A 27,500-nucleotide genomic window follows, 5' to 3' on the forward strand; every position below is an offset into this window, starting at 1 on the left:
GGAAACCCACAACACCCCTCCCACACACACACACACACACACATTGACTTTGTTTATCACTGATCTCAGATCTGTTCTGAACTCTGCACACTGAACATGTAAAGCTGGTTAAAGTGGTGAAACAGATCTGAGATCAGTTGGTGGTTGAGTTCTGGTTACTTTCTTTAAGTATGTAAATGAGACAGCACTGTGGCTTTTAGTTAAGGTCAAAGGTCAGCATGTGCAGGTGTTACACCTCTACAAACTGGTCAGTCTGAGATAACAGATCATGCAGCATAAAATGATCACTTTGGCTTCTGCTTCAGACACACACACACACACACACACACGTTTGTCTTACTATACTTGTGAGGGCTTCCATTGACATAAATATTAATGCAGTTAGCTACTGCTGTGCTACAGCTACGTCTAACTATAGCCTTAACCTCAGTCACCAAAAGAAAACATTTCAGCTATTTTAGTTTTTTAAATAAAAGCTGCAATTTTTGGACAAGAAAAATCCTGTGGGCACCAGACAAATGTCCCCATAAGGTCAAAACAGTCAGATGTTCCTAACCCTGTTGGGCCCTTTCATCATCATCACACACACACACACACACACACACACACGTATACACAATGCAGTTCAGGCCACTTCCTGTGAGCCTTTATTCACTGATCTAAGAACAGCTTTATACTGTAGAGTTTAAACCTAAGTTTCTATTAAAGTATATTTGGAAAGTACACATCTTTAACACAGTTACACACAAACAGCATAAAAAAAGATAAAAGCTGTCAGTTAATGCACAATGTTATCAAACAAACCCCACTGTCACTAACCAACTGGGTATTAGACATGAAAGAGTCGCCATATAGAAGGTGTTTGTGCGTCTCCTGCTTGTCTAAACATCACAGTTTAACCGCAACCAATGAGCTGCTAGAGAGAGCGAGAGAGCAGTTTTCCACTGACGTGGACCAATCAGATTAAAGAACACACAACCGCATGAAAGAGCTTCAGCAGCACGAGCCGCTCAGCACCAGTGTCTGAGATGGAGACATCAAGAGTCGCTCTCATCGCTCTCGTGTGTAAGTCACATTTAACACTTTTTCATGTTCTAAAGTGTGTTTTGAGGCCTCACAAGTTCCCAGTCAGTCTGTAGTTTTCTGGTTTTCTACATAAAAAGATTGATCATTTTTTCATCACTTATAAATTTGTAAATAGTGATGTTGTGTAGGTGTGGGAGGTTTTTATCGAAGTGTGTACACCCTGTTGCATTGCAGGTGTTGTGTTCTCCAGTCAGAAGAGGATCTCTGGAGCAGAAGTGGAGATGAGAGTCAGACGAGGAGACAACGTCACTCTCTACTGCGACTGTGTTTTGAAGTCTGGTTTTAACACAGTGTGGTTTAGAAACTCTGTGGATGAGAATCAGCCTCGTCTCATGATAGCAACCGGGGATATAAAGAATAATACTTTTCCTCGTTACTCATTTGTGCGTAACGGCGTCACAAAATCTCACGATCTGCTGATTAAGAACATCACAGACTCAGATCTGGGCCTGTACTCCTGCGCTTTAGAGAATAGAGAGATTTCCAGTCATAACGCTGATGATTGTGGAAGAGCCTTTCAGCTTGGCCTCCTTGGTGAGATTGCTTACTAATTCTCAGTTTTAGATTTTACGAGCTGCTTTGTCTCAGTGTGTAAAATAACATAACCTTCCAAATTGTTACCCTAAAACTGAATGCTGTGTGTGTGTTTCTCAGAAGAAGCCTCTCCCTGCGTTACTGTTTCTCCAAGCACCCCGACCCCGTGTGTATCAGAGCCGAGTGTATCAGAGCGGAGTGTTAGCTGGAAGCTGGTGTTCAGTGTGTGTGTTGTGTGTGTTCTCCTCTCCTCACTCCTCTCCTCCATCTGTGTGTACTGCCTCTGCACAAACACCACTAAAGGTAACGGTACTATCTCCTGAACTAAAGTCAACCACTCCTGCAGACATTTTGTCCAAACTTCTTTAGAATAATGTTTATAGATTTTGTCAGAAACTTTTATCTTCACTTGAGCTGAAGCGTCGTGGGTTAAAGGGCTCGCTTCGCTCACGGCTGTGGTGATGACTCGCTATCAGTCCTGTCACTTTACATAACACAGCCGTTCTGTTTTATTTCATTCACAGCACAAGTAAAGGCTGATCAGGGAGGAAGTGACAGAAACACTCAGCAGCATGATGAGGTACTACAACACACACACACACACACACACACACACACACACACACAAGCTGAACTAAATAACTTATGTAAAAGAGTTGAACATCTTGTATTTTTAAATGTAAAATTTCTCTGAAATACACTCGTGTGGAATACCACTGCAGCTTGGAGAAGATGAGGTCTGTTACGCCTCGTTGGACATCAAGAACCTCAAGAAGAAGAAGAAGCAGAAGAAAGTTCAGCACTCTGATTTCAGCACATATTCAGAGATCAGAAGTGAGAGAATGTAGACTTAACTGATATGATAGAACCTAGATCAGTTATTAAATACAACATGATGAAATCATGAATTTTTGTTTATTTTGTTAATTGTCTTTACATAAATAATAAAAAAAAACAATAAATCAACTGTATTTTATTAATGAATCATTATTGCATGCTATGAATGCAACATCTGATCCAGTTTGTTTTGGGTTTTTTTTCCCACTCCTTTTAGGTTGACTTTAGTGAAGCAGTGGCAGTTTTTTTGGTACAGTCCACGACACTGTACACATGACTCTGCCCTTATTATTTACTTAATTATTTTTGAACTTTTATATTCAGATTAATTCTTTGCATGTTCATTACTAGTCCATTGCATGAGTCTCCTTTTCATGTATTTCTGTGATTGAGCAAGTGAGAAACTAAACTGTAATCTACTAGCCCTGAATCCTAAACCTGAGGAACTAAACCTAATCCTAACCCATGGTGCTAAACTACATCAATCTTAAACTTATGGCCAACCTGGAAAGGACTAAACAGGTCCATCATGTGTGATGCCTGACCCAGGACAAGACATAATTAAATCAAATAAGTTTATTTCACATGTCCATGAGACCCCCCTCCCCCACCCTTACACATACACGCTCATTTATTCTGAAAAGTCTTAGCGCTAGCTGAGACAGTCCGAGCTTTTGCCAGTTTGCACCCATTGTTTATTTACACATCGCCACTGACCAGTCGCTGTGGAAGATGTGAAGTTTGTACTGTTCAGTTTCAGAAAGCACCTTTTCCAGTCTGCTGAGCTCTGAAGTCTCTGTAACGCCCCTGGAGCGTCTGTGGTCTGTTTGATAGGAGGCATAAATCAGACCCAAATCGAGCCGGGAATCAGCACCACGGACAGCAACTGTTTCTTACTGTAATCAGAACACTGGAGCTTGTGAACTTTATTACATTTATTAACATAAAGCAATGTGAAATTTATAAATCCAACAGCATGGTGAGCCTCCTCATCTACATCCTTGGGCTTGTTTCTTTTGCAGTCTTATTCTGATGTTGGAAATTGTTAGATATTAAACAGGATTCTTATTATCATATTTCTCACAACACTTGGAGCTATTATTTCTCTTAGGCTGAAGATGGACAGAATTGCAAGCAAGCTTTCAGACACCAGAAGTGGAAATTTAAACTCCAGATATATAGTTACTTTAAAATTCAATGGTAAATAACTCATAGAGTGTCATACAGGTTGCGAATGAGTGCATGATTATCATTTCACTCGAATTGACTGTGTCTCTTTTCAGAGGATAAGTAATGGGCTTCATTTTCTGGACCACCGTACCATCTGAACCCTCTTCCTGAAAATACGGACAACCCCCATTTTGTTTTTATAGTAAACTTTTTTTTTTTTACTCTGCTATGGCCTGACCCCTGACCCCTGACCCTAGAGCAGGTTCTAACAGTGGACTGATGCATTGTAGTGCTGAGTAAAAGTCCTGGGTTCTTGCAGAAGATAACGTGTGCCATGATTTTTTCCATGACCAGCACCTAGTGACCGAGGCACACACCTCCATGTCACATTTATTCACCTTTCTGATTCATGTTTGTGTCTTAGTTTTGTGATTTGGGATTTGCCTGCTGTCTTTGTTGTGACCTAAGAATGTTTTGACATTTGGCCCGAATACTTGAGTCCAAACCCTGGACCGATTCAGGGCTCGTTTGGGGGCGGAGCTCATAATCGCAGGTTTGCTTTTGGATCAATTTCACAGTTCAATGTGTCATTTTTGTGCATTTGCAAAATGTCATTAGTTTCATACTTTTATTGCCCAAATCTCTACTGCCCAAAATCTCTGCACTTTTATCATCGTGCATTCATGATGTGTCATTATTACCAAACTGAATCACACCCAGCTTATTAACTCTCTCTTTCTTTCTATCTCTCTCTCTCTCTCTCTCTCTCTCTCTAAAACACACACACACACACACGTTGCAAAACCTTAATAATCATATGACTGGATAAATAAGACAGTGCATCTTTCCTTCCCCCTGCAAACCCTCAGGGTGTGTGAGCCATTGCTCTGAAACAGGAAAACCACACACAAACACACAAACACACACACACAAACACACACACACACAAACACACACACACACACACACACACGATAATGGATCATGATGTAACATGACAAGTCTCCCTCCCACCCTCCCTCATTCTCTCTCTCTCTCTTTCTTTCTCTCTCTCTCACTTTCTTTCGTTCTTTTTTTCTTTCTCTCTCTCACTCTGACTCAAAGACACAGGAAGCTCAGTAAGAGCAGGTCAGGTCACTTCCTGTGCTTGCTGATCTCAGATCAGTTTAGTGGTTGACTCATCAGGCTCAGTGTCAACAATGAAACTGATCCTGAATCAGATAATAACTTCCACACACACACACACACACACACACACACACACTGACACTGACACTGCTGCAGAATAAAACGTAAGACCTGACAGTGACAGAGATAAAAGTGAAATTAAAATGAAATGAACAGATTTGTCTTTAGTATTTATTACAAATGCAATCACAAACATACACTAATCATCTATTAACAAGTGCACATTATAAAGCAAACAAGTGGAGCAAGTGTGTGTGTGTTTGTGTGTGTGTGTGTGTGTGTGCGTTTAGTCTGATTTGATTGCTGGTTTCTGAAGTGTGTAAAAGACTTCAGTGTGACAACAGAACTCCCCGTTTACACTCCTCTCACACTGATGCACCTGAGAGAGAGAGTGAGAGTGAGAGAGAGAGACAGAGAGAGAGAGAGAGACAGAGAGAGAGAGAGAGAGAGAGAGAGAGAAAGAGAGAGAGGTATTATTACAGCAGGTTAAAGACTAAATGAAGATGAGTGTCTGTGTGTAAAATACCTGAAAGTCATTTTCAGTGAGTGGCTCTCCCCTCTTTTCAGAACCTGAGGAGAAAAAACAAAGAGAAGCGTCTCCACACTGGGAATGAGGAACACTGAGACATTAGAACATCTCATGAGTACAGTCTGAGCCTTTATTCTGTAGAAGAACAAAGACTGTGAAGTCTTATAGAAAATTCATCAACAGTTTCTGACCAATCACAATCCAGAATTCAACAGCGCTGTGGTGTGAAGTGAATTCAGATATTTCTGTTGTGTGTAAATGTTGCTGACCAACAAAGGATTTTCCAACAGCAGCTTTAATTCCTGTTGTATTTAATGCTGAAACAGTGTTAGTGATTAGAGCGAGTGTGTGAGTACCTTTAGTGGTGTTTGTGCAGAGGCAGTACACACAGATGGAGGAGAGGAGTGAGGAGAGGAGAACACACACAACACACACACTGAACACCAGCTTCCAGCTAACACTCAGCTCTGATACACTCGGCTCACACACACTGCGACAGGGTTCTGCTGAGGAACACACACACACACACACACACACACACACACACACACTGAACACCAGCTTCCAGCTAACACTCGGCTCTGATACACTCGGGGTCGGGGTGCTTGGAGAGAGAGTTAAGCATGGAGAGACCTTCTCTGATGAAAACACATAATATTTCAAAATATCAGCAAAGACAATAAAACTTGAGCAATAAGTGAGTGAAGGAATTATCAGACAATCTTACCGAGTAGAGAGAGTCGAGTGGATCTGTTTCCGTAATGATACACGTCCCTGCTGATGATGACGCCGTTTTTATCCTTTGAAATATTTGTCTCATGTAGAGCGCAGTAGTACAGGCCCAGATCTGCTTCTGTGACGTTCTTAATCAGCAGATCCTGTGTGTTGCTGGAGTCATTAAACACAAACCAGTAACGTGTAAGAGCACTACCACTTATTTCAGAAAAGACCCAATCTTTACTCGAGAACATGAAACGAGGTTGATTTTGATGTGAGCAGTTTCTAAACCACACTGTATTAAATCCACTTTTCCTACCACAGTCGCAGTAGAGAGTGACGTCGTCTCCTCGTCTGACTCTCATCTCCACTTCTGCTCCAGAGATCCTCTTCTGACTGGAGAACACAACACCTGCAACACAACATCACACTTTACATTACACTAAGGAGGGTGTACAAACTTCTACACAACCCTAGTTCAGTCTCAAAACACACTTTGGAAATGTAGAAAGTGTGTAAAAGTTAAATGTGACTTACACACGAGAGCGATGAGAGCGACTCTTGATGTCTCCATCTCAGACACTGGTGCTGAGCGGCTCGTGCTGCTGAAGCTCTTTCATGCGGTTGTGTGTTCTTTAATCTGATTGGTCCACGTCAGTGGAAAACTGCTCTCTCGCTCTCTCTTGCAGCTCATTGGTTGCGGTTAAACTGTGATGTTTAGTCAGAAATGCACAAACAATGCCTTTTCTTTAGAACAGGCCTTTGATGTAGATAGAATCTTTAACACGATTGGTCAAAGCCAGTGGAACATTTTTTATCACCTTGGGGGTCGTGAATACAGGTTTGTGGCTAACAAACACTTTTTCTGTTCAAAACAAAAAGCCACTACTGCGGTTTAAAACTGCCTGCAGTGCCTTATTCATTTAGAAGAAAAAATACAACTCAAATTCATCACAAAGCTTTATTGTGTCAGGAAATAGAAGTGCTGAATTTAAACTCAGTTCAGATTTGTAAACTTTTATACCAGATTAGATTTACTTTCACTTTAAGTGGGCCTGTAAAAATGTTACTTATCTTTGTTGAAATCTGACGTCACTGAAACTTCAGAGTCACGTGACAGATCAGTAATATGTACACTCATATGATGTATAATTACAAAGTCATTATTGTAACCAACTCTGTCTTTTCTTGGGTAAGAAAATAGAGATTTACATTCTTATAATGTGATTAAATTTTATTAAATAAAAGTTTTTAATACAGTTATTTAAGGCATTAAAGAACATTTAAGTGCCTCTATCCCGTGTGTGTTTTAGCTGATCCAAGATCAGTGTCTCTGTTATTAATGGCTTTGATCATTTGACTTCTACAGTGTAAAGCTGATGTTAGATCAGTAAGTAAAGATGCACAGGAAGTGGCTTTAGCTGCCAGGGCCTGAGAGAACAGAGCATAGATTCCTGTGTGCATGTACAGAGGGGTGTGTGTGTGTGTCTTGTGGTTGTGTGTTTCTCAGAAACTGAAAGGTGTTTTGGTTCTTTGTGTTTATGAAGTGACCGTCTCTAACCACAAAAACTTTCCATTGTCTGTGTGTGTGTGTGTGTGTGTGTTTCTCAGAAACTGAAAGGTATTTTGAGGTGCCAGTGATGCAGAAGAACAAGGACCACACTAAGTGTTAAAGTTCATCATTACAACATTTATTATATTAAGTTCAGGTATTGTAGCTGACCTTTGACCTCAGTTAAAAGCATCAGTTCTGTCTCAGTGTTTCTGTAGCAGCAGCAAAACTGTTCACACACTGTTCACTCACCAGCACTAACTAATGTTTAAATCAGATCCTGGATCAGTTTTATCACTTTAACCAGCTCTATATGTTCAGTCTGCACAGTGAAGAACAGATCTGAGATCAGTGATTACAGGAGGTGTGTGTGTGTGTGTGTGTGTCCTGAGCTGCAGGGCCTCACTGTGGGTTTCCTGTCTTGTTGCTCACACACTCTCAGTGTTTAAGAGAAGAGGAGAGATTTTAATAATATTTATATTAGTATATTAGTTATATTCTAATATTTATTAATAGTTGTTTATATATAATAACTGTTTTAATAATCTGATATGTTCACTAACTATTTTAGTAAGACATGTCATGTGTGTGTGTGATATCAGTGTTTGTGCACATACAGGAAGTGAGAGTGTGTGTGTGTGTGTGCTTGAGGTTCAGAAGTGTATTGAACTCATTGATCCTCTGTAGTCTCAAGTTGAAGGTAAAATCCCACAAGCAGTAACTTTATTTGGACGTACTGCAGGTTCTGTGTTATACATTATTCAGACATGATTAGATTTTTTTTTTTATTCACACGAACGAGAGGTTTTTCTCTCATGCATGTGCGAGCAAAACAACCATGCAGGCAGTAAACTGATCTGAGGAGTGAACTGGGAATGCTCGAGCTGCGAGGTGGCATCACTACATTAGCTTAAAGGCGCTGAGTCATGATACCCAACGCTGGATGGAAGCTGGATGGAAGTCTCTGATTCTGAAAGGACTACTGAAGGCTATAAAAGGTGTTTGAGGTGACACTCCACCCTCCATCTCTAACTGAACGCGTCCACTGAATAGCTTAAGAGGGTTCCATTTATCTGGTTAGTAATAGTGGAACTAAATACAGACTACTGGTTGGTTTACATGCCCCCTGAAGACCAACAAGCTGATTCTGGATGTCCTAAACCCTGTGCAGCTTTCACTGAGAACCTGCAACCTTCCAGTAGCTCAATAGTCCTGAGATCTCACCAGCACTACTGCCGTTTTGCAGCACGTAGCTGGAGGACGGAGGCACTTCACGCTTGTCTCAGATCATGAGATCATGATTGGTATTGAATGGAATCGACAGTTCCTGGGTAGGTTCTGCACCCAGACAGTGAGCCCAAGGACAGCAATAAAACAACAAAGCATGTGCAGACAAGGCTGACTGTAAACACACATGATAGAGAGGTTACAATTACAGTAAGCTTAGGAGTGAAGAGTGAAGAAGATGACAGATAAGGAGAAAAATTCTTGCTCATTCTAACGCAACTCTATTATTTCCCACGCAGACCTCCCAGAAGATGCTCAGCCTCCAGCTCAGTGCTGAAACTTCACACCCAAACGTCTGAGCCACCACATGAGAGCAACCTGATCACTGCTCTGCCCTGATGCTGGAACTAACAAACAGCTCATGGCAGGTTCAGGATCATCCCAAACCCTCCTTCTCCACTAACGCACTCACCCTCACTCCTCTTCCTCTCTCCCAGACAGTTTAAATTCCTCAAACACCTCTCTTGTTGGTGTGATTTGTGTTCATGTTAAAAAGTTATCATGTTATATATTTCAATATATATGTAGTGATAACAGTTTAATCAATTTCAGTATTTTATTTAATCTAAAAATAATGAACCAGACATAAAACCATGAAGCACAAGCAGCAAGCATTTAAACTTCATTTCACTCTGGATGATTAATGTCATTAAGGATGTAAAAACAGTTTATCAAAATCATACACTGTGATGTAATACACATTTCATTAACGCCTCCTCAGCATCCCTCAGTTCTCTCAGTTCTGACCTCTGAATATGTGCTGAAATCAGAGTGCTGAACTCTCTTCTTCTTCCTCTTCGTCTTCTTCTTCTCAATGTTCTGGATGTCCAAAGCGGCGTAACAGACCTCATCTTCTCCAACCTCATCACATCTCCGAGTCGTCCTTTTGTCACTTCCTGCCAGATCAGCTTTGGCTTTTGCTGTGAATGAAATAAAGCCATCTTAAAGTAGTGAAACAATTTGCTAAAGATTATTGAAAGCTGTCTGTCTGAAGCCACGCCCCAAATACTTAAGATAAAATGCCTAAATGGTGATCAGAGACAGAATTTTCTGAATTGGCCGACAAAATGATTGACAGGTGAGTAGAGACGCCTCCTTGATGGCGAAGAGAAGACTTAATTCCTGTTGTATTTAATGCTGAAACAGTGTTAGTGATTAGAGCGAGTGTGTGAGTACCTTTAGTGGTGCAGAGGCAGTACACACAGATGGAGGAGAGGAGTGAGGAGAGGAGAACACACACAACACACACACTGAACACCAGCTTCCAGCTAACACTCGGCTCAGATACACTCGGGGTCGGGGTGCTTGGAGAGAGAGTTAAGCATGGAGAGACCTTCTCTGATGAAAACACATAATATTTCAAAATATCAGCAAAGACAATAAAACTTGAGCAATAAGTGAGTGAAGGAATTATCAGACAATCTTACCGAGTAGAGAGAGTCGAGTGGATCTGTTTCCGTAATGATACACATCACTGATGATGATGCCATTGTTATCCTTTGAAATATTTTTCTCATGTAGAGCGCAGTAGTACAGGCCCTGATCTGCTTCTGTGACGTTCTTAATCAGCAGATCGTGTGTGTTGCTGGAGTCATTAAACACAAACCAGTAACGTGTAAGAGCACTACCAGGTATTTCATAAAGGCTCCAATCTTTATTTGAGATCATGAAACGAGGATGATCCTTTTCTGAGCAGTTTCTAAACCATGCTGGAATAAATCCAACTTTCCAAACACAGTCGCAGTAGAGAGTGACGTCGTCTCCTCGTCTGACTCTCATCTCCACTTCTGCTCCAGAGATCCTCTTCTGACTGGAGAACACAACACCTGCAACACAACATCACACTTTACATTACACTAAGGAGGGTGTACAAACTTCTACACAACCCTAGTTCAGTCTCAAAACACACTTTGGAAATGTAGAAAGTGTGTAAAAGTTAAATGTGACTTACACACGAGAGCGATGAGAGCGACTCTTGATGTCTCCATCTCAGACACTGGTGCTGAGCGGCTCGTGCTGCTGAAGCTCTTTCATGCGGTTGTGTGTTCTTTAATCTGATTGGTCCACGTCAGTGGAAAATATCCCCTGCTCTCTATTGGCTTCATGCTTGCGGTGTGACGTTTAGGGTTTTAAAATGAAGACTGTGATGTAGATAGAATCTTTAACACTATTGGTCAGAGCCAGTGGAACATTTTTTATCACCTTGGGGGTCGTGAATACAGGTTTGTGGCTAACAAACACTTTTTCCGTTCAAAACAAAAAGCCACTACAGCGGTTTTAAACTGCTTGCAGTGCAAAAATGATCTTCCTTCTATAACTTGATCAGGTTCAGTACAGAGCTTTATCGTCTCAGGAAATAGAAGTCAGCTGACTTTTGAATTCTTGCAAGCTTCAGATTTGTAACATTTAGGACCAGATATTTAGTTTCCCTTAAAGTCGGCTTCTAGAAATGTTACTTACGTTTGATTAAATCCATCATCACTTAAATATCAGAGCCACATGACAGATCAGAAATATATCCACTCATATGATGTACAATAACAAGGTCATTTTTTGTACCTAGTTCTGTCCTAAGTGACTTAAGATTTAACCTTCAGGGTGTAAAACAGATCTGAGATCAGTGACTGAAGGAGGGGAGTGATGTAGAAGACTGAATTACTCAGAATTACTGAGGCGCAGGGCCTCACTGTGGGTTTCCTGTTTCAGCGAGACTGAAGTTGCTCACTTGCTTGTCCATGTACGTCTGCTCCATTTATATTATTTTTTACTTATTATTATCTTTATCTAGATCATGTCTGGATCTCCTGTCAGAGCAGGAGAGCATATGATCTACGTTAGCTTACTCAGCCCAGAAGAGGGTTTTATGGCTACACAAAGTGAACTCAGGTGACAGTAAATGAGGATAGCTCAGGGAGCATGAATACCTTCTGATGCTTAGCTACTCGGTGGTGGTGATAGACAATAGCACAATAAATACACGTTGCATTCACTGGGGAGGGTTTGTTGGACCCTTTCATGACCTGACTGAGGAAAGATGTGTGTAGTCATCAAGATGAGGATGGGTTCCCTTTAGAGTCTGGTTCCTCTCAAGGTTTCTTCCTCATATCTTCTCAGGGAGTTTTTCCTCACCACCATCTTCTCAGGCTTGCTCATTAGGGATAAATTCACATATTTACAATTTATTTTGATTTAATTTAATGTGCATGTATTTATTTCTGTAAAGCTGCTTTGTGACAATGTCCATCGTTCAAAGCGGTATACGACTAAAAATGAATTGAATTGAATTTTTTTTGCACTTCTAAATCAGATCAGCTTTTTCACTTTGGAGAACTCTAAATATTCAGTGTGCACTGTGTAGAACAGATCTGAGGTCTGATTAAAGACCTGTGTGTGTGTGTGTGTGTGTGTGTGTGTGTTGTGTGCTGCAGGGCCTCACTGTGGTTTTCCTGTCTTGTAGCACACACAATCTCTGGGTTTAAGAAAGGAGAAGAGATGCAATGCTTTATTTCTTGTCTACTGTATGTTCACTAGCTGCAGGTCACTCCGCTGTTTTGTGGCACATAGCTGGAGGATGGAGGACCTTCAGTCTCGTCTCGGATTATCAGATCGTAGCTGCCTTCATCAAATGGCACCATGTGGTTGTTGGCAAGAACAACATGCAGGATGTCTGCAAACATGCACAGCTGCACAGCGGACAGGTTTCCATTGCAGTAAGCTTAAAGAAACATGTAAAGCAAAAGAAGATGACAAACACATCTATTTTATTTATATAATAATGGACATGCCACAAAGCAGCTTTGTAAATATTCAGATATAGATATAAATTTAGATTTATCCCTAATGAGCAAGCCAGAGGTGAAGTGAGGGAGAAACCTGGAGAGGAACCAGACACAAAAGGGAACCCATCATCTTCTAGGTCACAGAGGATAGTGAGATCTTCTTTAGGGTATCTGAGTGGTTCCATCCACAGCAGCCTCACTGCAAACTTCAGGCTAACCATGTGAGGCCATCCTCAGCAGCAGTCAGAGAATCTCAGGTGAAAGAGGCTCCAAGCAGAAGTAGAGGATCAGGATGGCGCAGGCAGGACCAGAGGTCCAGCATCTTATCAGTACAAGTACTTCTGTCTTGTCAGAATTAAGTAGGAGGAAGTTCCTGAACATTCAGTGTCTAATGTCCTTTACACTTTCCTCAACTTTATTAAGCTGGTGTCTCTCGTCTGGCTTTGCTGAAACATGCAGCTGTGTGTCATTGGCATAACAGTGGAAGTTAATACCATGATTATGAATAATTGTACCCAGAGGTAACATATCACCATTTACATCTTCAAACTGATAACAACCATGGAAATAAGAGCTGGGCCAGGAACGATCCGCTGAGGGCCGTTAGAAAAGGATGAAATCAAGCAAACAAGCCAGACACACAAGTGCAATAAATGTAATGTATTTTTTCACATCAGCAAGAACATGAAAATTAGGCATTTCAATAAAAAGGTAGTTTTATCAGTTTATTCAATTTCAGTGTCATATTTGATAAAAAAAAAAAAAAAAAAGAGAACCATCTAAGCAGAAATTAGAAATAAAAATGCACACGTAGCAAATTTAAAAATGTGCACTTCTAAATATTTCAAATTCATTTCATGCTCTATGTTTAATATTGTTAAAAACAGTTTATAAAATAATGCACTTTGATGTAGTACAAATTTTAGAAGTCATAGATGCCTCTTCAGCAGCGTTCGGTCCTCTCAGTTCTGACCTCTGAATACGTGCTGAAATCAGAGTGCTGAACTCTCTTCTTCTGCTTCTGCTTCTGCTTCTTATTGAGGCTCTGGATGTCCAACGAGGTGTAACAAACTTCATCTTTTCCAACCTACAGTGGGAAAAAACAGAAATGGATGTTAGCAGGTTTCTAAAAGTTTCTAAAAGAGATCGTATCTTGTGTTAAAATGCATACAGTTGTTAGATATTTTTGACGCAAACGTCAACAGTTCAGTCGGTAATTTTTAATGTCTATATTTGTATCATACCTCATCATGTCTCCAAGTTATCCTTTTGTCACTTCCTGCCAGTTCAGCTTTAGCTTCTGCTGTGAAGGGAATGATGTCATTTGGTGAAAGTTATTTGAAGCTAGATGGTTCAAAACTTTGAACAAATGCATCCATCCTCTAAGGCCACACCGTAAATATATAAGCTAAACGTGTAAAAGAGGCTGTTTTCTGGACGGACAGACAAAATGATTGTAAGGTCAGCTTATCATTCTGAGATGTGAAGTAAAGTGTAAGGGTCAAGGACATTTTTAAATGAGACTATTAATGAATAAAAAAACTAATTTTATAGTGATATTTAATGATCTAAATGTTTTGATGGCAAAGTGAAGACTTAATTCCTGTTGTATTTAATGCTGAAACAGTGTTAGTGATTAGAGCGAGTGTGTGAGTACCTTTAGTGGTGTTTGTGCAGAGGCAGTACACACAGATGGAGGAGAGGAGTGAGGAGAGGAGAACACACACAACACACACACTGAACACCAGCTTCCAGCTAACACTCCGCTCTGATACACACGGCTCACACACACTGCGACAGGGTTCTGCTGAGGAACACACACACACACACACACAAACACTGGGACAGGGTTCTGCTGAGAAAAACTCACACATTTCAAACAGCAAGAATTACAAATGACTGAAAATCCAACTCAATGAATAGGAGACAATCTTACCGAGTACAGAGAGTCGAGTGGATCTGTTTCCATAATGATACACATCGTGGGGGTACGTGACACTGTTGTTATTATCCATGAACTTTTTCTCACTCATAGCGCAGTAGTACAGGCCCTGATCTGATTCTGTGACGTTCTTAATCAGTAGATCGTGTGTGTTGGTGGAATCATTTACAAGAAATGAGTAACGTGTCAAATCACCACCCGATACCTCACTAGCTATCAAATCATCAAGTGAGATCATGAAACGAGGATGATCCTTTTCTGAGCAGTTTCTAAACCACACTGTTTTTAATCCACTTTTCCAAACACAGTCGCAGTAGAGAGTGACGTCGTCTCCTCGTCTGACTCTCATCTCCACTTCTGCTCCAGAGATCCTCTTCTGACTGGAGAACACAACACCTGCAACACAACATCACACTTTACATTACACTAAGGAGGGTGTACAAACTTCTACACAACCCTAGTTCAGTCTCAAAACACACTTTGGAAATGTAGAAAGTGTGTAAAAGTTAAATGTGACTTACACACGAGAGCGATGAGAGCGACTCTTGATGTCTCCATCTCAGACACTGGTGCTGAGCGGCTCGTGCTGCTGAAGCTCTTTCATGCGGTTGTGTGTTCTTTAATCTGATTGGTCCACGTCAGTGGAAAACTGCTCTCTCGCTCTCTCTAGCAGCTCATTGGTTGCGGTTAAACTGTGATGTTGATACACGTCAGAGATGCACAAACCCCAAACGATGACATTTCATACCAGGCCTTTGATGTAGCATACACACGATTGGTCAAAGCCAGTGGAACATTTTTTTTTATCACCTTGGGGGTCGTGAATACAGGTTTGTGGCTAACAAACACTTTTTCCATTCAAAACAAAAAGCCACTACAGCAGAAACAATAAAGCTCTGTGTTAAACCTGATTAAGTTGTAGAAGCAAAATGTATTTTTCTTCCTAGTATTCATTTAGGAGCAAAAATACATTTTACTTCTACAACTTAATCAGGTTTAACACAAAGATTTATTGTCTCACCAAATATAGTTGAGCTCTCTTTTAACCTCTTGTGTAAGCTTCAGATTCGTTAAATTAAGGACCAAATATTTTGTTTCCCTTGAAGTGGGCCTCTGGACGAGCTGCTTGTTGTCAATCATATTAAACATTACTGACATGTCAGAATCACATGACAGGATTTCACTTACAGGGCAAACAGGAGATCAGAGATCAGTGAGTGAAGGAGACGAGTGTGCAGCCTAAGGTGCAGAGCTTCACTGTGGGTTTCCTGTTTCAGTGAGACTGAAGTTGCTAACTTGTCCAAACCCCCACAGGGACCAGCCTGTCCCATGAATGAATGAAACAGTTTCTCCATGTCAGTGGCTTATGGAAATTAAATCACAGCAGTGCCAGTTATGGACAGGATGGCCATGGACCACTTCATTATCTCGTTCCTTGTAAAAATTCAGGAAGCTGTAGGAAGAAAAGTCCTCCAACCCCAAGCTTTAAAAAGCTAGCAAAGCAAACTGAGGACACCATAACCATGGTCAGGAGCTGTGAAAGAGAAGCCACTTGTTTTTAGCAGTGGTAGCTCAGTGGTTAAGGCGATGGGCTACTTCTCAGTAGGTTTTGAGTTCAAATTCCCAACGCAATTAAATGCATTAGGATTTATTGCAGGTTCAAATGATTCGGGAAAGTAATATTTAAAAGGTTTAAAATAAACAAGCTGTGCTCAGTCTGTAAAGAAAACTTGTCCAGGTAAAACAGTTTACAATGATGGTTTACCCCCTGCAGAGATGGATTATTTCAGCACTTCAAACAAACCCTGAAGCAGAAGGTGGAGGATGAGGACATACATGACCTGGACCTCTTGCTACCTTGGGTGCTGTTTCTAGTTACAAGAGACCTTTATCAACCATGATTGGATCACTGTCTGATTCCGAAGAACTTGATCAGGCAAGTGAACGTTCCGTTACACGCTAGATAAGGTAGCTCCAGTTAAAAAGAAAATTGATAGAAAAAGCTATATATAATGATGACACACACACCTTAAAACAGACTACTCGAAAACTAGAAAGTAAATGGTGTCGAACTAAATTGGTAGTATTTCAAACAGCATGGAAGGAGATCCTCCTGCGCTATAGAAAATCTCTTAGTGCTGCTTGATCAATGTATCTCTCCACCCTAATTGAAGATAACAAAAATAATCCTAGATTCTCATTTAATATTTAAAATTAACTAGGAATAAGACCACCATAGAAACATGCACACGATCATTATATAGCAGTGATGACGTCATGAATTTTTTCAATGGCAAAATTGAAAATATCAGGCAAAAAATTCAGACTATTAATTTAAAACCAGACAGTTTTATAACTAACCCTGTAGATAATAATATAATGATATCAGATGAACAATTAGAATGTTTTACTCTCCTTCAAGAGACTGAACTAATTTCACTAATTTTCTCATCAAAATCTTCAACTTGTATGCTAGATCCTTTACCTACTTGTTTCTTCAAACAGATAATTCCAGAAACAATTGAACCTCTTCTAAAATAATCAATTCTTCTGTTAGCACTGGCTATGTACCTAAATCTTTTAAACTAGCAGTTATCAAACCAGTTATTAAAAAACTGACCTTGACCCCTGTCAGTTGTCTAACTATAGACCAATATCAAACCTCCCCTTTATTGCCAAGATCCTAGAAAAGGTTGTAGCACAGCAGTTATGTTCATACCTACATAGGAATAACATTCATGAAATGTATCAGTCAGGATTTAGGCCTCATCAGAGACAGCGCTGGTTAAAGTGGTAAATGACTTACTGCTGGCCTCTGATCATGGTTGTGTCTCCTTGCTTGTGATGCTTGACTTTAGTGCAGCTTTTGATACCATTGATCATGCGATTCTCCTCATTAGACTAGAAAATGTTGTAGGCATTATGGGAACAGCCCTTTCCTGGCTCAGGTCTTATTTGACTGATCGTTATCAGTATGTAGATGTAAATGGTGACTTCTCTATGCATACTAAGGTAAAGTTTGGTGTTCCACAAGGTTCTGTTTTAGGCCCACTGCTCATTTCTTTATATATGCTACCTCTGGGCAAAATTATTCATAAACGTGGTATTAGTTTCCACTGTTACGCTGTTGACACACAGTTGTATGTTTCAGCAAAGCCCCATGACAGACACCAGCTTAATAAAGTTGAGGAATGTGTAAAGGACATTAGACACTGGATGCTTATTAACTTCCTTCTACTTAATTCTGATAAGACAGAAGTACTTGTATTAGGACCACACGCAGCTAGAAGTAAGCTTTCTGATTACATAGTATCTCTGGATGACCTTTCTGTTTCATCATGTGCAGCAGTAAAAGACGTTGGTGTGATTATTGACTCCAGTCTTTCATTTGAAGCTCATGTAGATAATGTTACTAGCATAGCCTTCTTTCATCTCAGAAATATTGCTAAGATAAGAAATATAATGTCACTACATGATGCAGAAAAATTAGTTCATGTTTTTGTTACCTCTTGGTTGGATTATTGTAATGCCTTACTGTCTGGCTGTTCCAGTAGGTGCATAAACAAGCTCGAGTTAGTCCAGAATGCAGCAGCGAGAGTCCTTACTAGAACCAGAAGATATGACCACATCACCCCTGTATTGGCTCCCAATCAAATTTCTTTTATTTTATTGTATTGATTATAAAATACTACTATTGACCTATAAAGCACTGAATAGTCTCATCCCACAGTACCAGAGTGAAATTTTGGTCTTTTATGATCCGCCACGACTACTTCGATCAAAGGGTGCAGGCTATTTATTGGTACCTTGAATAGTGAAGGCTACATCAGCAGGTAGAGCTTTCTCTTACAAAGCCCCACAGTTATGGAACAGCCTTCCACTTAGTGTTTGGGGCTCACACAGTCTCAGTGTTTAAGTCTAGGCTATAAACATATTTGTTTAGTCAACTTTACTTCTTAAGTAAAGGAGCAGATCTGGAGGGTTAACAAGCATAGAGTGTTGTGGTGAACTGAGATGTTTGGTTGCTGTCACCGCCCCCACTCTCACACATTCACTCAGGTTTGTTGACGGTGGAGTGGCTGGACGCTTCATGTCCCAGGGTGCCTTCATGTCTGTGTTAGCTTCTGGCTCTCCCTTTTAGTTATGCTGTCACAGCTAGTCTTGCCGGAGTCCCTGCTTGCACTCTGCATGCAAAGTACATTGTCCTTAACCATTACAGGACAAAAAGCATAACTAACAATCTCTCCCTTTGTCTCCATCTCTCTCCCTGTCTCTCTCTCTCTGTTGATCTACACATGCTACTCCTTAGATACCAGTGTGGTGGCTTTGGGGCTGCAGTTGTCACGAACAGTGTTGCACTCGGGTCTCCATCAGTGGACACTGGATAGGTAAAACAAAACAGACTTTATCTGAACTGTAATGAATTTCCTGGTTACACAGTTGCACTATTTGTCCATGTAGTACACAGTTATTGAAGGGATTTCTTTACAATTGCACTATCCGGTGTCACCCAGATGAGGATGGGTTCCCTTTTGAGTCTGGTTCCTCTCAAGGTTTCTTCCTCATATCATCTCTGGGAGTTTTTCCTCACCACCATCGCCTCTGGCTTGCTCATTAGGGATAAATTCATACATTTAAAATTTAGATCCTGAATGTATTTATTTTGTGTAAAGCTGCTGTGTGAGAACGTCCACTGTTAAAAACACTATACAAATAAAATTGAATTTAAATTATTTGTCACATATACATTACAGCGCAGTGAAATTCTTTTCTTTGCATATCCTAGTTAGGAAACTGGGGACAGAGCAAAAGGTCAGCCATGATACAGCACCCCTGGAGTACAGAGGGTTAAGGGCCTTGCTCAAGGGCCCAACAATGGCAACAACTCGCACTCTTCAGATCAGTAACCCAGAACCTTAACCATTGAGCCACCACTTGCTTCATCAATGCAGAATACTAACCACTGTATGATCATGGCGAGCTTACCCTAGGCCTCCAGTGTGGTAGGGACATGATGCTTTTGCCTGTACAGTCAAAGACCCCAGGAACTGCTGGATGTGGCAAGGGAGGATGAAACAACACATTGAGGAGGTTGATAAAAAATCATGCAGACCAGCTTGCAGGAGGTCCAGGTTGGAGGAGGTGAGTCCAACTTCAAGCATTTCATCTGGTGTAGTGAGTACTGGTCCTTACCCTGAATGCCTCCTACTTACAAACCTTACACTGCTCCAAAACCTTCTTTTGAAGGATCACTTCCAGGACAGGGTGCTTTGGTACTTTGGTCAGTGTCTTGTAAGCAAGCTAGATGGAACTCTCTGATTCTGTATCGACTACTAACAGCTACAAATACTGTTTGAGGTGACACCCTCTCCATATGTTAAGTGGACAGGCTTAGTGAGTAGCTGGGGAGGTTTCTGTTCATCCTAAAATTAAAACTAGGAAAAGGCTATTGGTTGCTTCACATGACCCCTGAACACAACCCCATGTTACCCTTTTCCTACAACAGGTTGTAGGGAAAATTTAGCTCATTTAGGTTAAGCTGATGTATTCTCCACCAAAATATGTAGGACATTAGCAGATCAGCTCAAAAGGGGAAATTTGTAAACTTAATATTTTAATAGCTGATCAACTATTCGTCCAGCGATAAGTTGAAATTAGTGTATTTATTAATTGTGCATGGGATATTACCTCCGTGGCCACCGGCAATAATATCTTAAATATAGTGAAACACTATATTGAGAGCACAGTAACAAGATCGGCAGTTTAAGGCAATAAATTTGAAGCACAGAGACACAAGACACTGGCCTTTAAACATCAGACAAGACTTTATTATACTAAGCTACTATATACATATACTAAACTACTACACATATATACTACACTACTATACACATATCCTAACTACTACACGCAACCAACACACACACAGACATACACATTCATACACGTAGGGATATGGAATGAGAAGAACCAGTGAGAATAATCAGAGAGTTGAGTTCTTAGACATAAACCTGACAAATCATGAGATCCTGACCTGAGTGAACCATCAACATAAATCAGCATTAATCGGTGAAAAGAGTTTTAGGTTTACTGCACCAGCTTAATGAAGTTGGGAGGTATCAATACTTGCTTTGCCTAGGTGGTGAATGGAAGGAGTTGGTGTGGGTCAGCAGGTTCTAGTCGGACTGGAGTTGGAGGATGTTAGAGAAGTTGTTGATCGTCGCCGGAGAGGGAGGCTGGAGTCTGGACGGCTGGGCGAAGGGTCGAGTCAAGCGAGGTTCGGTGATGCAAGTCTTGGAATCTTCTGGGGCAGGTTCTCTTCCTGTTCCAGCTCTGTTCTGGTCCCAGCTCCGTTCCAGTTTCAGCTCCAGCTCCCGCTCCGGCTCTGTTCTTTGTTCTTTGTTGTTGCGTTCCTGTATTTCTGTGTTTTGGGCATGTGGTTTTATGTTAGTTTAGATGAGCCGGCCTCTTGAGGTCTTCAACCAACCGCAGGCCGGTTTGGAGATGATTGGAGAGTGGCTTGGCTGGCCCTGCAGCTAATTTGCAAGCGACCCCTCCCGGGGTGCCTCCTTTTTAATGTCCATGTGAAGTGGTCTTATTTACCTTTAATGTTTATAATAAATGTATGATATGAGGTACTGAGAATTGCAAATCATCAACAGCTTCAGCACATGAAGACAAGCATGCAGATACTACACATGACATACATTAGCCATAGCCATTAGCTACTGGGTGTAATGGCATGTTTACAGAAAGAAACAGACTTAATATTATACAATTCCATTAATAGTGGGGTTGTAATATAATGCTGGTTAGAGTATGTGATTTGGAGGTAACACTGGACTTCCCACCATGTGAGAAGTCGCCGTGGCTGAAGTGTAAGTTAACTCTTGCCCTCTGGTTTAATACAGGTTGTGGGAATGCATATTCCCCATACAGATTTAACACAAACTCAACGATTACATTGAAATAAAATAAGGCAGATACAGAGAAAGAAAAGAACATTCTTAAAAGTGGAGGAGTCTTAGGCCTGGAGTCCTTTTACTGGTTCAGTTGGGAACAAAGGTCACTTGAAGCTGAGTAGGGTGTAGTGTGATAAATCTCAACCAGTTCCCTAATCCAAACAAAAGGCATCTGTTAAGGGTGGTCAATTCGAGGTCAGTTCCACGGAGGGGTAATTTACACCCTTTTTTGGGGTTTTCTGCGTTCCGATGACCGTTATCATCCCTTAATGTTTAACGACCTGTCGTTTAGCCTAGACAGGCTGGAGCCATCTTAGGTCCGTTGGGTGTGAAGGGATGTCTTTGTCCTGTGTGTGGTTGGAGAGACAGTCAGTTTCTTCAGTTTGATAGTCTCGATTCCTACAAGGTTAACAGTTTGTCTTCATCTGAGAACTTCATCGTTGAATGTTGTGAGGAAGTGGCCTGGCCCTATTGGTTAACACACACACATACACACACACACACCGCAACTTACTTCATTCTTCCTCCGTAAACCCCTGCTGAGGTGATGTGGGTGCACACGCATGCTATTAGCATACTGGACTTTCATAAACACAAACATATCCACTCCGTTTCATCCCCTGACATTAATTCACGCTGCGCATGACAACACAAACACACATACATATATTTGAGTCAATGGTTTACGGTGTTTTGCTTTCTTTTTCTTTGTTTGATGTCTTAAATACACACTGGTGGTTTGTGCTTGTTATTGTCTGTGTAGTGGGTTCTTCGTGTGGCGTTTCCTCCATAGGCCTGGCTATATACTGCCAGAATTGGCGCGAAGCAACCGGAAACAGTTTAGTCTACTGCGTGTCCCGTAGGGCAATCGCGAAATGTTTTTATGATTACGTTATATGTTTATTTGCTATTATTGTGTATAATGTTTTATTTTATAGTGCAAAGATATATAAATATTATGTAGTAGATGATATCTTAAATAGGTATGTATGATATGGGTGTATTATTGTAAAATATGTGCCTATTTACCCTGTACCTTCCTTGTTAGTTGGTTTAATCCAAAGAGGGGTGGGTCTTAGGGTTTAAAAGAGAGCCCCAAACCAGTGTGTGGTGTGGTTGGTAGGTTAGTTGTTGTTTTCGAGCGAGCGTGCAACTGTGGTGCCGTGAGCAATATTTGTTGGAGTTATAGAGTTAAAGTATTTTGTTTGTTTGTTTGTTTGTTGTTTGTTTGTTTGTAACTTTGTATATAGCTTTGGTTTTTTTTTCCCCCTACTGGATCACCTCTTGAGCACTGTAAATAAATCATCAGCTTGCACTATAACATCTCGGCGAGTATTGCCATCATTCTTCCCCTTTTCCCCTGGGGTGGGGGTTTTCTGGAGTCTGTGAAACCACTGCCTCACAAATGTAATATACTTTTTTATTAAGGTGTTTATTATTTTTTCACATAATACATTTTATACAAGAGTGTGACAATAACATTATTATATAAAGCTAGTTTTATCATTTTAAACAATTCCAGTGTTATAATTTATCTAAAAATTATTACAATTATTAAAATAATGAAAAAATTAATAAAGATTAGCGATACAAGCAATGAAGTTCAAGAGGCAAGAGTTTAAAATTACACAGCTCCTTAACGCCTCCTCAGCATCTCTCAGTTCTCTCAGTTCTGACCTCTGAATATGTGCTGAAATCAGAGTGCTGAACTCTCTTCTTCCTCTTCGTCTTATTCTTGAGGTTCTGGATGTCCAATGAGGCGTAACAAACCTCATCTTCTCCAACCTACAGAGTATAAAAACTTTTTTATAAAAGTTTCTAAATGAGGACAGTATGTAGAGTTACAGTGCAGACGGTAATTAGACATTTCAAATGTTCACAGTTCAACTTGTCTTTTATAAAATTTATATGAGTGTATTACCTCATCAAGTCTCCGAGTCGTCCTTTTGTCACTTCCTGCCAGATCAGCTTTGGCTTTTGCTGTGAATGAAATGATGTCTTCTTAAATTATTGAAACAAAAGAAATTTGCTAAAGATTGTTCAAAGCTATCTGTCTGAGCCACGGCCTAATACTTAAGATAAAATGCCTAAATGCTGATCAGAGACAGAATTTTCTGAATTGGCAGACAAAATGATTGACAGGTGAGTAGAGACGCCTCCTTGATGGCGAAGAGAAGACTTAATTCCTGTTGTATTTAATGCTGAAACAGTGTTAGTGATTAGAGCGAGTGTGTGAGTACCTTTAGTGGTGTTTGTGCAGAGGCAGTACACACAGATGGAGGAGAGGAGTGAGGAGAGGAGAACACACACAACACACACACTGAACACCAGCTTCCAGCTAACACACGGCTCTGATACACACGGCTCACACACACTGCGACAGGGTTCTGCTGAGGAACACACACACACACACACACACACACACACACACACACACACACACACAAACATAACATTTCAAACTGATATATTTTATTATTTGGGATCCAAAATGTCACCATAAGATTTTTTCAGTTTTAGAAGAATGAAGAAAATAAAGCTGTGTCAGACAGTTAAAGATAAATGATCAGACAATCTCACCGAGTAGAGAGAGTCGAGTGGATCTGTTTCCATAATACACACCGCTGTTGATTACGACACTGTCTTTATCCTTTGAAATGATTTTCTCACTCATAGCGCAGTAGTACAGGCCCTGATCTGATTCTGTGACGTTCTTAATCAGTAGATCGTGTGTGTTGGTGGAATCATTTACCAGAAAAAAGTAATGTGTCAAATCACCACCTGATACCTCACTATCTACCAAATCAGCAAGTGAGATCATGAAACGAGGATGATCCTTTTCTGAGCAGTTTCTAAACCACACTGTTTTTAATCCAACTTTCCAAACACAGTCGCAGTAGAGAGTGATGTCGTCTCCTCGTCTGACTCTCATCTCCACTTCTGCTCCAGAGATCCTCTTCTGACTGGAGAACACAACACCTGCAACACAACATCACACTTTACATTACACTAAGGAGGGTGTACAAACTTCTACACAACCCTAGTTCAGTCTCAAAACACACTTTGGAAATGTAGAAAGTGTGTAAAAGTTAAATGTGACTTACACACGAGAGCGATGAGAGCGACTCTTGATGTCTCCATCTCAGACACTGGTGCTGAGCGGCTCGTGCTGCTGAAGCTCTTTCATGCGGTTGTGTGTTCTTTAATCTGATTGGTCCACATCAGTGGAAAAATGCTCTCTCGCTCTCTCTAGCAGCTCATTGGTTGCGGTTAAACTGTGATGTTTAGACAAGCGTGAGATCAACAAACCTCACCTGTCTTTTAACATTTTTCTGTGTTTTTTTCTTCGCTCATGTTTCTTACACCTCGTTGTGCAGCAGGTCGAGTGTTACTGTCTTGTGATTGTAAGTTTAGCATAATTAGTATATTTTGTTAGTTAGACAAAATCAAGTTGTGTAACTTAAGCAAGTAATTTAAGCACATCTATCCCGTGTGTGTTTTAGCTGATCCAAGATCAGTGTCTCTGTTATTAATGGCTTTGATCATTTGACTTCTACAGTGTAAAGCTGATGTTAGATCAGTAAGTAAAGATGCACAGGAAGTGGCTTTAGCTGCCAGGGCCTGAGAGAACAGAGCATAGATTCCTGTGTGTATGTACAGAGGGGTGTGTGTGTGTGTGTGTGTGTCTTGTGGTTGTGTGTTTCTCAGAAACTGAAAGGTGTTTTGGTTCTTTGTGTTTATGAAGTGACCGTCTCTAACCACAAAAACTTTCCATTGTCTGTGTATGTGTGTGTGTGTGTGTGTGTGTGTGTTTCTCAGAAACTGAAAGGTATTTTGAGGTGCCAGTGATGCAGAAAAACAAGGACCACACTAAGTGTTAAAGTTCATCATTACAACATTTATTATATTAAGTTCAGGTATTGTAGCTGACCTTTGACCTCAGTTAAAAGCATCAGTTCTGTCTCAGTGTTTCTGTAGCAGCAGCAAAACTGTTCACACACTGTTCACTCACCAGCACTAACTAATGTTTAAATCAGATCCTGGATCAGTTTTATCACTTTAACCAGCTCTATATGTTCAGTCTGCACAGTGAAGAACAGATCTGAGATCAGTGATTACAGGAGGTGTGTGTGTGTGTGTGTGTGTCCTGAGCTGCAGGGCCTCACTGTGGGTTTCCTGTCTTGTTGCTCACACACTCTCAGTGTTTAAGAGAAGAGGAGAGATTTTAATAATATTTATATTAGTATATTAGTTATATTCTAATATTTATTAATAGTTGTTTATATATAATAACTGTTTTAATAATCTGATATGTTCACTAACTATTTTAGTAAGACATGTCATGTGTGTATGTGATATCAGTGTTTGTGCACATACAGGAAGTGAGAGTGTGTGTGTGTGTGCTTGAGGTTCAGAAGTGTATTGAACTCATTGATCCTCTGTAGTCTCAAGTTGAAGGTAAAATCCCACAAGCAGTAACTTTATTTGGACGTACTGCAGGTTCTGTGTTATACATTATTCAGAAATGAACCTTTTTTTTCTTTTTTTTTCCATTCACACATTTTTCACATCAGCAAGAATATGACAGTAAGCATTTAAACTTCATTTCACTCTGGATGATTAATGTCATTAAGGATGTAAAAACAGTTTATCAAAATCATACACTGTGATGTAATACAACTTTCATTAACGCCTCCTCAGCATCCCTCAGTTCTCTCAGTTCTGACCTCTGAATATGTGCTGAAATCAGAGTGCTGAACTCTCTTCTTCTTCCTCTTCGTCTTCTTCTTCTCAATGTTCTGGATGTCCAAAGCGGCGTAACAGACCTCATCTTCTCCAACCTCATCACATCTCCGAGTCGTCCTTTTGTCACTTCCTGCCAGATCAGCTTTGGCTTTTGCTGTGAATGAAATAAAGCCATCTTAAAGTAGTGAAACAATTTGCTAAAGATTATTGAAAGCTGTCTGTCTGAAGCCACGCCCCAAATACTTAAGATAAAATGCCTAAATGCTGATCAGAGACAGTGTTAGTGATTAGAGCGAGTGTGTGAGTACCTTTAGTGGTGTTTGTGCAGAGGCAGTACACACAGATGGAGGAGAGGAGTGAGGAGAGGAGAACACACACAACACACACACTGAACACCAGCTTCCAGCTAACACTCGGCTCTGATACACTCGGCTCACACACACTGCGACAGGGTTCTGCTGAGGAACACACACACACACACACACACACACACACACACTGAACACCAGCTTCCAGCTAACACTCGGCTCTGATACACTCGGCTCACACACACTGCGACAGGGTTCTGCTGAGGAACACACACAGCACACACACACACACACACACACACACACACACACAACACACACACTGAACACCAGCTTCCAGCTAACACTCGGCTCTGATACACTCGGGGTCGGGGTGCTTGGAGAGAGAGTTAAGCATGGAGAGACCTTCTCTGATGAAAACACATAATATTTCAAAATATCAGCAAAGACAATAAACTTGAGCAATAAGTGAGTGAAGGAATTATCAGACAATCTTACCGAGTAGAGAGAGTCGAGTGGATCTGTTTCCGTAATGATACACGTCCCTGCTGATGATGACGCCGTTTTTATCCTTTGAAATATTTTTCTCATGTAGAGCGCAGTAGTACAGGCCCAGATCTGCTTCTGTGACGTTCTTAATCAGTAGATCGTGTGTGTTGCTGGAGTCATTAAACACAAACCAGTAACGTGTAACAGCACTACCAGGTATTTCCAGTGCGGCCCCAATCTTTACTTGAGATCATGAAACGAGGATGATTTTGATGTGAGCAGTTTCTAAACCACACTGGATTAAATCCACTTTTCCTACCACAGTCGCAGAAGAGAGTGACGTCGTCTCCTCGTCTGACTCTCATCTCCACTTC

At 40.7% G+C, this 27,500-nt stretch overlaps 4 protein-coding genes and 1 gene segment (V, D, J or C); all 5 read right to left on the reverse strand.

Moving 5' to 3' along the window:
- Positions 1–4,980: 4,980 nt before the first annotated feature.
- LOC128317650 (uncharacterized) lies at positions 4,981–7,806 on the reverse strand. The gene is made up of 6 exons (XM_053230905.1): positions 7,785–7,806; positions 6,599–6,635; positions 6,381–6,473; positions 6,072–6,232; positions 5,342–5,850; positions 4,981–5,194 (listed from the first exon to the last, which is right to left on the reverse strand). The coding sequence occupies exons 1-5, from the start codon at positions 7,804–7,806 to the stop codon at positions 5,507–5,509; spliced, it is 657 nt and encodes a 218-aa protein (XP_053086880.1). The 3' UTR covers positions 4,981–5,194; positions 5,342–5,506.
- A 682-nt stretch (positions 7,807–8,488) lies between these two features.
- On the reverse strand, positions 8,489–11,023 carry LOC117596328 (uncharacterized). The gene is made up of 4 exons (XM_053231053.1): positions 10,852–11,023; positions 10,328–10,726; positions 10,077–10,238; positions 8,489–9,820 (listed from the first exon to the last, which is right to left on the reverse strand). Exons 1-4 carry the CDS (start codon positions 10,886–10,888, stop codon positions 9,618–9,620), a joined length of 801 nt encoding a protein of 266 aa, XP_053087028.1. The 5' UTR covers positions 10,889–11,023; the 3' UTR covers positions 8,489–9,617.
- Positions 11,024–14,283: 3,260 nt separating this feature from the next.
- On the reverse strand, positions 14,284–15,331 carry LOC128317670 (T cell receptor alpha variable 19-like). The segment is given in 2 exon segments: positions 14,284–15,017; positions 15,143–15,331. Coding segments are annotated over 2 exon segments (486 nt in total).
- A 7,823-nt stretch (positions 15,332–23,154) lies between these two features.
- LOC113547328 (uncharacterized) lies at positions 23,155–24,778 on the reverse strand. The gene is made up of 5 exons (XM_053231102.1): positions 24,688–24,778; positions 24,164–24,562; positions 23,824–23,970; positions 23,505–23,563; positions 23,155–23,368 (listed from the first exon to the last, which is right to left on the reverse strand). Exons 1-5 carry the CDS (start codon positions 24,722–24,724, stop codon positions 23,231–23,233), a joined length of 780 nt encoding a protein of 259 aa, XP_053087077.1. The 5' UTR covers positions 24,725–24,778; the 3' UTR covers positions 23,155–23,230.
- A 1,222-nt stretch (positions 24,779–26,000) lies between these two features.
- Positions 26,001–27,500, reverse strand: part of LOC117596329 (uncharacterized) — a 2,432-nt gene continuing 932 nt past the window's right edge. The window contains exons 3-6 of the mRNA XM_053230906.1: positions 27,446–27,500; positions 27,136–27,296; positions 26,638–26,784; positions 26,001–26,483 (exon numbers count right to left, since the gene is read on the reverse strand). The exon at positions 27,446–27,500 is cut by the window's right edge and continues 38 nt beyond it. Coding sequence (XP_053086881.1) covers positions 26,281–26,483; positions 26,638–26,784; positions 27,136–27,296; positions 27,446–27,500 — 566 coding nt within the window. The 3' untranslated portion in view covers positions 26,001–26,280. The remainder of the gene's footprint in view (positions 26,484–26,637; positions 26,785–27,135; positions 27,297–27,445) is intronic.

The sequence above is a fragment of the Pangasianodon hypophthalmus genome, chromosome 28 (genome assembly GCF_027358585.1).
Source record: "Pangasianodon hypophthalmus isolate fPanHyp1 chromosome 28, fPanHyp1.pri, whole genome shotgun sequence".
Lineage (NCBI taxonomy): Eukaryota > Metazoa > Chordata > Actinopteri > Siluriformes > Pangasiidae > Pangasianodon > Pangasianodon hypophthalmus.

Bases quoted from the DNA above. Each gene is read 5' to 3' on its own strand.
- LOC117596328 (XM_053231053.1), bottom strand. From the start codon at position 10,888: ATGGAGACATCAAGAGTCGCTCTCATCGCTCTCGTGT. The intron at 10,239-10,327 runs GTAAGATTGTCT...TGTTTTCATCAG, and splicing joins CACTCGACTCTCTCTACTCG to AGAAGGTCTCTCCATGCTTA. The intron at 9,821-10,076 runs GTACTCACACAC...TTTCATTCACAG, and splicing joins CTGCCTCTGCACCACTAAAG to CAAAAGCCAAAGCTGATCTG.
- LOC128317650 (XM_053230905.1), bottom strand. From the start codon at position 7,806: ATGCTTTTAACTGAGGTCAAAG. The intron at 6,474-6,598 runs GTAAGTCACATT...GTTGTGTTGCAG, and splicing joins CGCTCTCATCGCTCTCGTGT to GTGTTGTGTTCTCCAGTCAG. The intron at 5,851-6,071 runs GTAAGATTGTCT...TGTGTTCCTCAG, and splicing joins CACTCGACTCTCTCTACTCG to CAGAACCCTGTCGCAGTGTG.
- LOC113547328 (XM_053231102.1), bottom strand. From the start codon at position 24,724: ATGGAGACATCAAGAGTCGCTCTCATCGCTCTCGTGT. The intron at 24,563-24,687 runs GTAAGTCACATT...GTTGTGTTGCAG, and splicing joins CGCTCTCATCGCTCTCGTGT to GTGTTGTGTTCTCCAGTCAG. The intron at 23,564-23,823 runs GTACTCACACAC...TTTCATTCACAG, and splicing joins CTGCACAAACACCACTAAAG to CAAAAGCCAAAGCTGATCTG.